Raw genomic sequence first — 12,433 nt, 5'->3', positions numbered from 1 at the left:
ATTCAAGTCGTACATTTTAAAATACATATTTTTGACACTTGTAACTACTAGTTATTATCTCTATCTCTCATTGTGACGTGCTAAGTACGCGATTTACACTTGCGACTAACTAGGATTATTAGCTAGGATTATTACACTTGCGACTAACTAGGATTTAACGCATACAATTACATAATAATTTATTTTAAATTTAAATTGAGACTCATTGCCCTATATTGTATTTTTTAATATTATCTTATATGATTTGTTAAGCATATATAATAAAATAGGTGTTTTTGTAAAAATACTCTGAATATTTTTAACCCTATCACCGCGGTTGACGGCTTCAGCCGTCATGGCGAACTAACCTCAAGCGCGGATGACGGACCTAGCCGTCATCAACTTTTATACATTATATCACAGTTGTTTCATATATTTTAAGGTTGAAAATTAATCGAACAGATTAGTAAAGCCTTGAACTTTTCAAAGAATTATTGGTGTTTCCAATTTTTCCCACCGCAGATAAATACCCGTATTTTGTATATCAAAACGTTTTTTACAATTTACACCTAATGTTCGACACATATTCTAACTTTTATGAAAAGAAAAAAACTTAAGATATCAATTGACATGTTCATTATATTTTATGAAGTAACAGGATAAGTTTATAAAAAAATCGTTTCTTAAATCATTAAAAACAACACCGCGCACGGATGTTGTACGAAAATTTTTTGAACGCGGCAAAAAGATTAACCAGCCTCCTACCAAAAGAGAATTCTTATAAGATATTCTTACAATAATAAAAATAATCCAACGTAAACCAAAAAGTAGATTTAAAAATGTTTCCTGATAACAGAAAAGTACCATAAATTGAATATAATTTGTCCAATAGGTAGCCCTTGTTGTACTTCGCCAATAATTGCAAATATCCTGATTTATTGTTGGTAATTTGAGAACCAGCTTTAAGTTTTAAGCGTCCTGAGCAAAAACAAAAGTTACGCTTTATCTCCCGTCCTCAGTTATTGTCAACTCACTATGCGTGAATGATATACTAAAAAATACAATTATTAGATATTATTTTGCCATTAATTATTTCCCATTATTTATAGACATTTTAAAATTTATATCATTTTAAATTAGAATACCTTTTTATTTAATCTATTGCATTTTCAAAATGTTTTACAGTAGCCGTTGTTTGTGTTTATTTTTATAAAATGTGAGCCATTACAATGTTTCATTATATTAAATACATTATCATATCGTTAATATTATAACTAAGTAAGAAATTCCAACAGAATTCACGTAAGTAAAGAAGAGAAATTACTAAATTAATAATGCATAAAATAATGCTTAGCTTTAATGAAAATATTTATATTATAAAACTAATATTTTTTTATTAAATTTTGTATCATCTCTGCATAAAACTTTCAATGTTTATTATTAACAATAAAAACTTTTCTGAATTATAAAACACTGTAAAATTCATGAGTATAAATAAATCTTAAGATTATAATTTTTAACGAGGCTATTGAAATTATGTAAATAGAAAAATAATATATCAATTATGATTTTGCAACTAAAGCAATAAAAATCAGCTGTATTATCAAAACAATCAATGAAATACTCAAAGTTGTTTTGAATCACTTAAACACTTTTCTGTTGTACTATTTTTTTTCATTTTTACTACTAACAATTTTAACTTTATTTAAAGTTATTCTGATTCAATATCCTTTTGACATTTTTTTTAATGCTTTTTGGGGATAAATGATGATGGAATTAGACACAGATTGAGCCGCTGCAACAGTATTTTACTAAGAAGTATATGGTTTATATAGCTATTATAATATATGTGTGACCAGAGCACGAAGCAGCACTGGCCATTGGGAGTCCGCCAAAGTCCATCACGTCAGTACTACCAGAGTGCCGGCAAGTTTTGACCATAATAAAACCTAGATAAATATTTAAATGGACTCCACACGCTACACTTTTATTTAAAATATTTATCCTATATTTATTATATTCTTTAATGTTATACAAAAATTCAAAAGATTCCAGAATACTACAAAATTAATTATTGAAACGATTGCTAAATCTCATTTTTTTATCAACGTGAGACATTTGGCTCCTCGTCAGTAAAAACTGTGTTCTCTTATGGATCTGATTTTGACTTTGTTCTCTTATGGATCTGATTAGTGACCTACGTCCCCCCTCTCTTTTCACAAATAAAAAAATATAATTTCTTTAAAAATGCTAACTAAAATGTTTTTATAATAATGTTTAATATAGTAAAAATAATATTTGACCTTACGCATGAATATAAAGTCACACGTATATATCCATAAATAATACTATAATGTTTGTAATGTTTAACCATAATGTGGTTTCATAATCATTAATTTTATATTTTCATATAAGATATTGTTATTATTGATAAATAAATGATAAGAATATAATTAATGCTTAAGTTTGATAAGGAATGGATATTTATACAGATAATTTAACATATATACATACATTTTAAAAATAATATTTGATTATGATGAAGCAGTTTACACAATATTCCACAATAAAATGTATATCTATAACAGAGGAGGAAATGAGAGGATAAGTACATTGTATTCAACATACAATAAAAATTAAAGAATTAGAAACCTAATTTGTAAGTCTCTGTCAAACCTCTTTGTGAATGAGATTTTGAGGCTACTTGTATTAGTTACGGTTTGCGAGAAAAGTTTCTTGAAGCTAAAATTGATCAAGAATTGTCAACGATGAATTAGAAAAAATTGGACAGTGCTACAATACTTTCAATACCATCAAAAATAAAAACTCCGACATAAATTTTAAACAAATTGCTGCGAGAGCTAAAATAAAAAATAAAAAAGGGCGTTTAAGAAATTTTTATTCAAGAAGGATCTAGAGGGGTAAAAGGAGGACAAAATATTTGAGGAAAACAATCCTCCTCGAAGGACGTCTGGTCACCTTAACTATATATTAAATGCGCAACTTGTTCTAATATTATGTAAAAAGTTTTTTTTGTTAATTAATTAAAAATTAAAAACTTTTATCTAACATAAAAAAATGAAACACAATATTTTTATTAGGATATATTTAATAATCAATAAATATAAAAAATGTAGAAAAGAGATTCTAGTTAAACATTAAAAATAAATTAAAATACTGATCAATTGGTAAAAAATAATTTAACCAAAATGTGCAAGTACCATGTGTGCAAAAAAGCATAATTAATAATTAAAAAAAACACATATCAATAATAATTCGATAAATTTGTAAGCCACATTAGAAAGCACATTCATCGTAAATTATTTGATTAGTTCATTTGGTCTATTCGATTAAATTATGTACGAATATTAAATATAGTTTAGCACCGAATCATTGTAAATGTGTTAAATATTTTAAATAGATAAATATATAAATTATTAAATAAAGTTGCTCTGCGGAAGCCAAAAGCGAACTTGGTTGTTATTTCCGCACACTAACGAATTATTGAGAAGACTAGTCTGTAAAATAAAAATAAAGGTCAATATTTTATATATGGAAATATAATAGAAAATTGAGTCGTACCGCAGTAAATTTTTTATCATCACCCAACGTATAATCCATCACAGGGTTTGGTGGATCGGATGGATTCATTACCACCAAAGATCCATTTGCTGAACACGCAGCCAAAGCGCCCGAATCCAAAGCCAAACCAGTCATTTTATTTATCCTATTCTCGCAATTCCACAGCGCTTTGACTGACGTTACTTTAAAATCTTTCATGCTAAACGTGTGAAGCGTGCCAGCGGTATCACCGATAAATATAGCATTTTTACATTTATGATCATTAGCGACCATTTTTAAAGGAATTTCGGTACGCCGTTTCTTTGCTTCGTAGAGGTGTACCCTTTTAAGGAATCCATTCTTGCGCATATCGTATACTACGACTCCGCGATCTTCGGACAACGAAAATACGATGAAGCTCCCAGGAGATTCAGTGGTGACGCATAAAATTGATCGATGGTGGCTACGGTGGATAGAAACAGGGTTTTCATAGCATCTCTTATCAAACAAATGGAGCTCTGAGCAGGATAGTCCTGCGATTGTGATGTTTTCGTCGACGCAGGTCATGCATAAAGCAGCAGACGGACATCTGTAAAGTTATATTTATATATATTTATAAACTTGTTATATTTATTTTTAAAATAGATGCATTTTGTCAGGCTTTACACATCAACAAAACTTGAAAAGATACATATCAGGAATTTCGTAAGAAATAGGAATAAATCTTATCGGAATTTGCATTGACTGCCAGATTCTGTCCACTTTGTATCACATGAATTGACAGACAATCAGAAGCTGAGACATTTGGAGTTACGTTTATATAAATAAATAATTATAAATTATTATATGTCTTACGTACTCTTTTTTAATGTAGGAGTTGCTATATATTTTTAATTTCTGTCTGTTTTCTAGTCGTTTAAGAATACAAGAGCTCATTCAAAAAACAAACGAAACATGGCAAAGTGAATATTAAAACTCATTATCAACAAAAAAGTTAGATAACATGTTATTATAAAATATTAGCAGACCAAAATTATATCCTTAAGAGATGGCGTGACAAGTTTTTAAATAATTTATATCAAAAGTTTTCTCAAAATCATCTTGAATAACAAAGTATTACATATAAAAAAGCTTTCGGATAGTTTTCGTGTATATTTCATAAATAAAATACTTTACTTGAAAGACTGAATTTCACGCGTACATGACAGTAAATCCCAAAGCTTGACAGTAGAATCCCAAGAACAAGATAAGAATGTATCCGAATTATGAGACGGCGTTGCCAAATCCCAAATCCATCCTTCGTGTGCATTGATAATTTTCGTCGAAGATTCTAAATGTTTCCTTTCTAATGTATGCTCCGAATGTGCGTTGAGATTATTGTCTGTTACAATTTGTTTCAAATTCCAAATCACAATGGTCCTATCTCGACTGCCCGAGATACATACAGTGCCGTTCTTAAAAATAAAGATTAATAAATACTTTTTTTTTATTTGCTAATAGTACTTTCATACCCTTACATTTTTCAAAAGCAGTGCATCAATGTCGGCGCTGTGAACATCTTCAGCGACTATTTGGATTTGTTTATTTTGAGTCCATTCATTGTTTACAGTATCGATCACAACACAATCTTGACGCAAAGTATTATAATCTGAATCGTCTTTATAAGGCGGATACTTTTTACCATTTAATCTTGAATTCATCCATCTTTTCCATAATGTATCATCCGATAAAATAGTGTTAAATCGTTTACAGACTAATTGTAAATTTAAAACAAATTTTAATTCAAGATGGTTGCATATATGAATAAAAATCTAAAAACATGATTTATTATTATTTACGTTTTATAAAGTACAAAACATTAAAATGTATTACCTCGACTGGCATATCAACAAACGATCGATCCGAATGATAGTCGCCTGAATCTTCATCATCTTCGGTAATCTTGCAGCTCGCCGTTTCAACAAGTAAAGTATCTATATTGTCAGCTGCCATGATTTGCTAAATCAAGTCATGCATTTAAATGAGAAAACATTTGAACTAGTAATTGAAGGTCATAAAACTTGTTAGTTTAGAAAAACGTATGTTGCTAAGTGAATGTAAATAAACACAATGAGATCATCCACCCACTGTTTATAATTAAAGTCGAATCACACGTGAACAATTACTTACTAATGTTAAATTAACCACAAAATACTAGTTTATTGTGCAATTCGTATAAGATTTATCAATATGTAAATGTGTTTACATGAGAGCTTCGGAAACAGATGATGCAGAAACAGCTGTCAGTCGTTGAATGTTTTTCTTTTGATTTGGCCATAAGAAAATTTTGTTTGTCATGCACTGTAGTGGTATATTTAATAGTTTATATTTTAATTGATGTTATAATATTATTAATAATTATTTATACAGAATAAATAAAATATTACATTAAAGTTGCTATATCACTAATTTAAATATTATTATTTTAAATTTTGATTCAAAGGGGGTCTTGTCACAATATAGCTAATAAATAAAGTGCAGTGTGAAGTTTTTAGATATTTTTAATTTAAAATAGTTTTTATAACATTTACAACACAATAAAAAAATCAGCCCCATTTTTTGTATGTAGTAGGTATATACAACCTAGGCCATAATAATGAAGCGCACCTTAAAATGGCGTGTAACTCTTTAAAAGTTCATAATCTGACTGATATATTCAGCAGGTAGTTTTAACCGTAATTATGAGGACTATACAAAAGAATTTGTCACTTTTAATAGCTCAATTGAGTTTTAAAAAAAGATTGCTGGTCTCGCTTAAATGACCTGCGTTTTTCGGCCTTTATTTGTTATTATAATTTTTTTTATTTATTAATTTATTTTTAACATTACACAAACATTTAAAGAGTGCCAAAAAATGCGATTTAAGTGAAGCTAAAAGAGCAAATATATTTTATTCAATTGCATATTATTGACTAAATATATCAGAAATTAATAAACACATTAATTGTTCACAACATGCTGTTAAAAATCCTTTAAAATAGTTTAACGAATGTGGTTCTTACAAATCAAAGCCAAAAATTGAAAGAAAACTAGTGACAACTGCCCAGGAAGATTGAATGTTGTTTGCGAGTCCCATAAAAATCGTCTAAAAATGTCTTCAATGCAGGCTGCGGAAGTCCCTGCAAGCAGAAGGCCGTCCATTTTTTCGCTGACGGTGAGAAGAAACCTCAATGTGGGACTCAGACGTAAAGCCTAACAAAACCCGTGGTTTTCAGAAATATATAAAACTCGAAGGTTAGAGTGGGCCCGAAAACACCGAGATGGGGCGAAAATCATTAGGTAGTACCTAAAGTCAAAAATTTTGCGGAAGCGTTGTGATCTGGGGTTGCATGGCAGCAGTAGGAGTAGGAAACCTGCACACTTGCAATGGTAGTATAAACAGTGACATTTATATTTCAATGATGGAGTCCACTTTAATGGGTTCCTATTGAAAAATATTTTCAAGCACAAGCTGGCCACACACGCACGGATCTGCCTGCCGGATTTGTCCGACGGACAAATTCTACCGTTTGTGGTGGTAAAAACCACGGACGAATCTGTCTGGCGTATGTCCGTTGTGCGTGCTTAAACCAATCTACCACCCGATTCCACCAAGAAAACATTGCAGAAACTTAGCATTTGCTTATCATTAGTTCAACAATTTAAAAAAGAAATTTCTCTTAGTCGTTTCGTCATCTTTTATCGTCTTTTTCCTTACTTTATTTAAGAGAGTAATGAAAAAATAACATTTTAATTAACGGGAAAGAGAACAAACAACTTACAGTGCTTGTTTGGTGCCTGTTGTCGGTTAAAGTAACATCGACACAAAACAAAAAAACTTCTCCACGAACGAAAATTTCCTAAAAAGAAAAATTGATAGACGATTATATTTTATATAAAAAATATAAAATATATAATTATATTTTATAATAGGATACAGGTGGAAGTATTATTACATAAAATATTTTAACTATAGATATCTTTATGTTTGTTGATTAAAAAAATGTAGTTTTCTAGGGAGGTGCTGAGCATTTTCTTATCTAAAAAGTGGTTGACTAAATAAGTCTGCGAATAGATGATTGTTTGATTATCGAATATATTTTACTTTTATAGGAAATGTAAGTGTATCATGTCAATGTAAATTAATAATATCATATTGATATCTTTGATATATACTTACATTATTTTTTTATATATATTGACATATCCTTAAATATAGTACATCTATATGTATATTGATCATTTATGACCGGATTTATCGCCGTGCGCAATAATCACCGAAGCAAATTCTTTATTACGCATTTCTAATCCGCGTCCAAATTGCATGACCGCCAACGGTATATGAACGAGCGGCAAACTCACGCTTGGTTTGGGCCAAGCATATTACCCATAATATTCGTTTTACTGGACATGTTCCAAATAAATTAGAACCTATGTAATCGAGTATTTTTACATGTAATAGTCTACTAAAAAGAAATTATTAAATTAATTTAATTTTTTACTACCTACTTATAAACAATATTTTTTAACCACGAGGAACGTTAAAATTAAAAAAAAATTGAAATAAATATTTTTATTACATTTTTCTTGTTTCCGTTTTTTTTTCTTGTTGCGTGACAAAGGGAGTCAATATTTTGTTATTAAGCACAAACTACGCGTCCAATATGAATTTTTTTAGTACAACTGTACTAAATGATATTTTATTAAACGCCAAATCCATACCACTCAAAATTCAATTCTTCAAAACAATGTTCGTGTCCAATGTATAATATGAGACGTGGTGTAAAACTGCTAAGTTAATAAAATTAAAGTAAAGTAAGATTGACAAACGCTGATCTACTACAGTCACATTATGCAAGGTTGGCGAACTTTAAAACTCAATTTAATACACAATTGCCTTTACTCTCATAAGACAATGAATATGTTGAAGTTTTTTTTAGAATGATCGGCGTTGGTCTTCCTTACAACGGCGGATGATATTTCAACAAAGATCCATCTGATGATTATCATTAAGCAAAGTCAAAGGATATGAAAGGATGCTTTGTTTGACGATCAAGACGCATGAAATTTGTTGTTAGATATTGTGCCGATTCAAATCAACAGTATGGTATGTATTATAATTGTTTTAATAAATATATTGATCTAAATTTCCAATTCAAATTGAATAATTTTAGTAGTATCGTATATAGAAAATAAGTATGTATGTATATAAATGTAGAATCAGGTATTAATTATAGGATTTATATTAAATAAACACACTAAACTTATGCTATTAAAGACAATTAGAAGCAATTTTCCACGAAGGTGCGACTGTTAAAGGTAGTAATACTATCTTAATCTATGGGTCGAATAAGGGGTGTCTGAAAGTATGCATATTTATGCACACGCTTACAGCAGTAATTTATTAAGTGATACATTCCATGGGTGTCGTTTTGTAGGAATGCCAGAATGATGAAGCAGTGTCTGGTAGTGGAACACTTCCGACGACATGTGTTACAGAAGCAATTGTCAGATGGCTCGTCCATCATTTTTAAATATCAGACGAAAACTGTCGTGTGGCCGTCGCGAGCTTTGCTACTGTCAACGCGAATTCAATCTGACGTGAACCGAAATAATCTTAACTGTTATACTTAAATAATTAAAACCGTATTAATTTTAATTTCGTTGTTTTTATAAGAAAACTTTTACATGATCAACCATTTTTTTGTATCAAATGAGCTAATAGAGTTTTTTTAACATATTAATACCAAGTAAAATATTCGTGCTACGCTAAAACTTCAACTAAATCAGCCAAAAATATGGAGCATATTTAACAAAATTGCAGCTATAGAGCGAATATAAAATATCCTCACAAAGCGGTCAAATTGACATGAGCCATAATTGCTAAAATATTGCTCAGCAAACCGCGGCTCGTGAGCCGCTTTCGGCTCTTTGATACGCGCGATTGACTCCTAAATAATGTTTATTGTAAAAATACAACTATTATGTTGTTTTATATGAAGTGGTCTTCTGAGGTTAAAATCGCAAGTAAGAAATTTTTGAGCCAACGTCTTACAGTTTTTTGACTAGCAGTACCCTCGCTAAATCCCAATTTCATATTTCTCGTGGCCTATGCCGCTTGTTCTTAAGTTTTAATATAAATTCGATTTTCTTACGGTTAATAAATAGTACTTGAAAAAATCGAAAAAATACTCAATTATTATTCTACTCATATTTTACTCTTTCGAACTAAGAGCTTGATCACCCCTGATTTAAAGCAGTGATTTTCAAACTAATAAGTATATGACGAGCCACAGAAATTTTTATTATCATATACATTTAATAATAATATTCACTGCTGTCCGAAAGACGACGAGTAGTGGTACGTCAAGCGTATAGGAGTGCATAAACACGTAATAATTAATACAGCGATCATAAAAATTTTCAGTCACTGCTCTCATATAAAATTAAATTTGAATCAAGGTCGTGGAGCGATACATTTTTATTTTTGTCTCAAAACTGTAATTTTATTATTGAAGACACAATATTTAATAATTCAATATTTTTTTACTAAAAATAATATAATTTAAGTTATATTTAAATATTTTCTCCTAAATGTGACATACATTATACTACATTGTGTTGCAATTAACTTCTAAAATAAGTTACCTGAACATTAAAAAATTAACCAACAAACAGTTTTTTGTTTATAGTTACTTCTAAAATAAATAACATAGAAAAACGCTACAAATCCAAAAAAACAACTCATTACAAATGACGAAAATGCTCCTTAGTTTGTCTGCAACACAAATATAACTAAATACTTCCCTAAATTAAAAATCAAATATCACACTCAAATCCGTTAATAAGAAGCTTATTTTTAAATAACTAATGAATCTAATTTCCACTTTTTATCTAATTAAATAAAAAGAAACTTAAAATTCAAAGTTAAATCGAAAACCATGTAAATAAAAAATAAATGCTAAAAAACTTCAACATCAAATATTAGTCACTGTTATATGAAATTCCATTGTTGCTGGATTTATGCAACACTAGACGAGAGCACTTATCAAACATAAATATTTTAATAAAATATTATAATATACACAAGAAGGTATATTAACTTATTCAAATATTTATAGTAGAAAAAGCAGTATTAGAAACATATCGACGTTATTGTATTGTAATTTCGTTAACCTTGAACTTTGCTTAAAAAAACTTTTATAGATAAAAAAGAAATCTCTTTACAGTACCAAAAAATAAAAGTGTTTGAGTGATATATCAGAAGAGTCGTAAAATAATTTTATATATAATAACGATCTTTATGAATGGAAATAAAACAATGAAAGTTTTTCTTGTCTAATATATTCGAATCAATCTTGATTCATTATATATATTTAGAGAACAGTGAGTCTGTCTTACAACCATTGTTTAATATTATTATCTTTTACATATTACAAATCTGACCATTGTGATAGGTTTCCCCAATGCGCTATAATAGCCATTATAAATTCATAAACAGCATCAAAAAATTGCACTACTTCAATATTTATTGTAGATGTAGATGTAACATGACATACGATAACCTAATGCGTTATAACGGGGTAAACATAATCAACAACCACTAAATAACTAGTGAGATACCAGACTGAAATCAAAGTATTCAAATAACTGACGTTCATTTTATTGATTATAAACTATTATTACATCTTACAACCAATATATGTCACTATGCACGCCTTGCTCGATTTTATTTCAATTATTCAGAAAAAATCTAGGAAACCCTAATCTGAAATGATCGATCGAAATTATAATTATAAAATAATCACTAATTCATATTTTCCAGACACAACAGGAATTGAAAAACGCGTAGATTCAGTCGGGATTCGAACCTAGGTTAGTCAGGTAATAGTCACCGACTTATACCAGTGGTCTATTGTGTTGGTTTAATACTATATAAAGTGTTTCAGCTCTTAATAGTTATTACCGAAAACATCCTGTAATAGAAAGCACTTTTGAGTGCTGACGTTCTAGTCACAACGAACAAGAACAAGAGACGCAATCGCGACTTTCAAAGTCAATTTACAATCTGCAATATAAAGCTGAAAATTGACACCACTCTATGCAACGTTAGCAACTGCTTCATTTAATACACACTCCAAATAATAATACGAATACGATCCTCAGTCTTCTTCAACAAAAAGGAGTACTTCGCTTTGCTGAGATTCTAAATATTGTTATCGATTAAAACCTCCACAGTGACTCCATGTATTTCTGTAAAGGCAATGAATCCGCATTTGTACAAATATTGAAACACTTTTAGGTCATCAGCATATAATACATATTCATGTACTCAATTGTATGTCACTGATAAAGAGATTAAAGAACAGAAGTAATACCATAGCTCACATACTGATCACTACAGTTTACGAAGAAGTTCCTAACAAACTTTGTCGAATGGTTTTCCAAAGTCTATCTATTTGGGTTTTAGAATCGAGTGCTTAAAAGGAGTCTAATATATTAGTGACTATGGTACAATGCGGAAGAAAACCGTGTTGCTATTCTACTAAAGCCTGTTCACCGTGATTATGGATTTATAATATTTGTGAAGAAGTGCCGAAATACCAGTCTATGTTTTCAATACACGACGAATTGAAAATATATCCAAGAGAAGCAAAAAAAAAAAATCCAATCTTATGTAGTTTACGAATCGAATTACTAAAACCGTACTTAAAATAAATATTGTGATTGTCTACATTTTGATCTAGAACTGAATATTTTTCGTCATAGAAATATATAATAATGTATTAAAAAAAATATCAGGCTATGGTTATGAATCTTAGTTAATATTCCTAAATATTTTAACATAACTGAAATTTTCAAAGCATTTAAACAC

General features: G+C 29.5%; 1 protein-coding gene and 1 long non-coding RNA gene across 3 annotated transcripts in view; one reads left to right on the top strand and one right to left on the bottom strand.

The window, feature by feature from the left end:
• Nucleotides 1-12,433, top strand: part of LOC148232413 (uncharacterized) — a 267,931-nt gene that overhangs the window by 3,531 nt on the left and 251,967 nt on the right. The gene's annotated exons all lie outside the window — the stretch shown is intronic.
• Nucleotides 3,071-5,835, bottom strand: LOC148232421 (F-box/WD repeat-containing protein 9-like). 2 transcript variants are annotated; one of them, XM_088192115.1, is made up of 6 exons: nucleotides 5,710-5,835; nucleotides 5,413-5,626; nucleotides 5,058-5,351; nucleotides 4,717-4,994; nucleotides 3,562-4,129; nucleotides 3,071-3,497 (listed from the first exon to the last, which is right to left on the bottom strand). In XM_088192115.1, exons 2-6 carry the CDS (start codon nucleotides 5,530-5,532, stop codon nucleotides 3,417-3,419), a joined length of 1,341 nt encoding a protein of 446 aa, XP_088048241.1. In that variant the 5' UTR covers nucleotides 5,533-5,626; nucleotides 5,710-5,835; the 3' UTR covers nucleotides 3,071-3,416. The 2 variants fall into 2 exon arrangements, with proteins under 2 accessions (XP_088048241.1, XP_088048240.1); XM_088192114.1 differs by having other exon boundaries at nucleotides 5,413-5,538; nucleotides 5,786-5,834.

This window comes from Plectrocnemia conspersa, unplaced genomic scaffold (assembly GCF_051122295.1).
Source record: "Plectrocnemia conspersa isolate PC_06_02 unplaced genomic scaffold, ASM5112229v1 ptg000009l, whole genome shotgun sequence".
Classification (NCBI taxonomy): domain Eukaryota; kingdom Metazoa; phylum Arthropoda; class Insecta; order Trichoptera; family Polycentropodidae; genus Plectrocnemia; species Plectrocnemia conspersa.
This window is presented reverse-complemented; position numbering and strand designations above follow the sequence as displayed.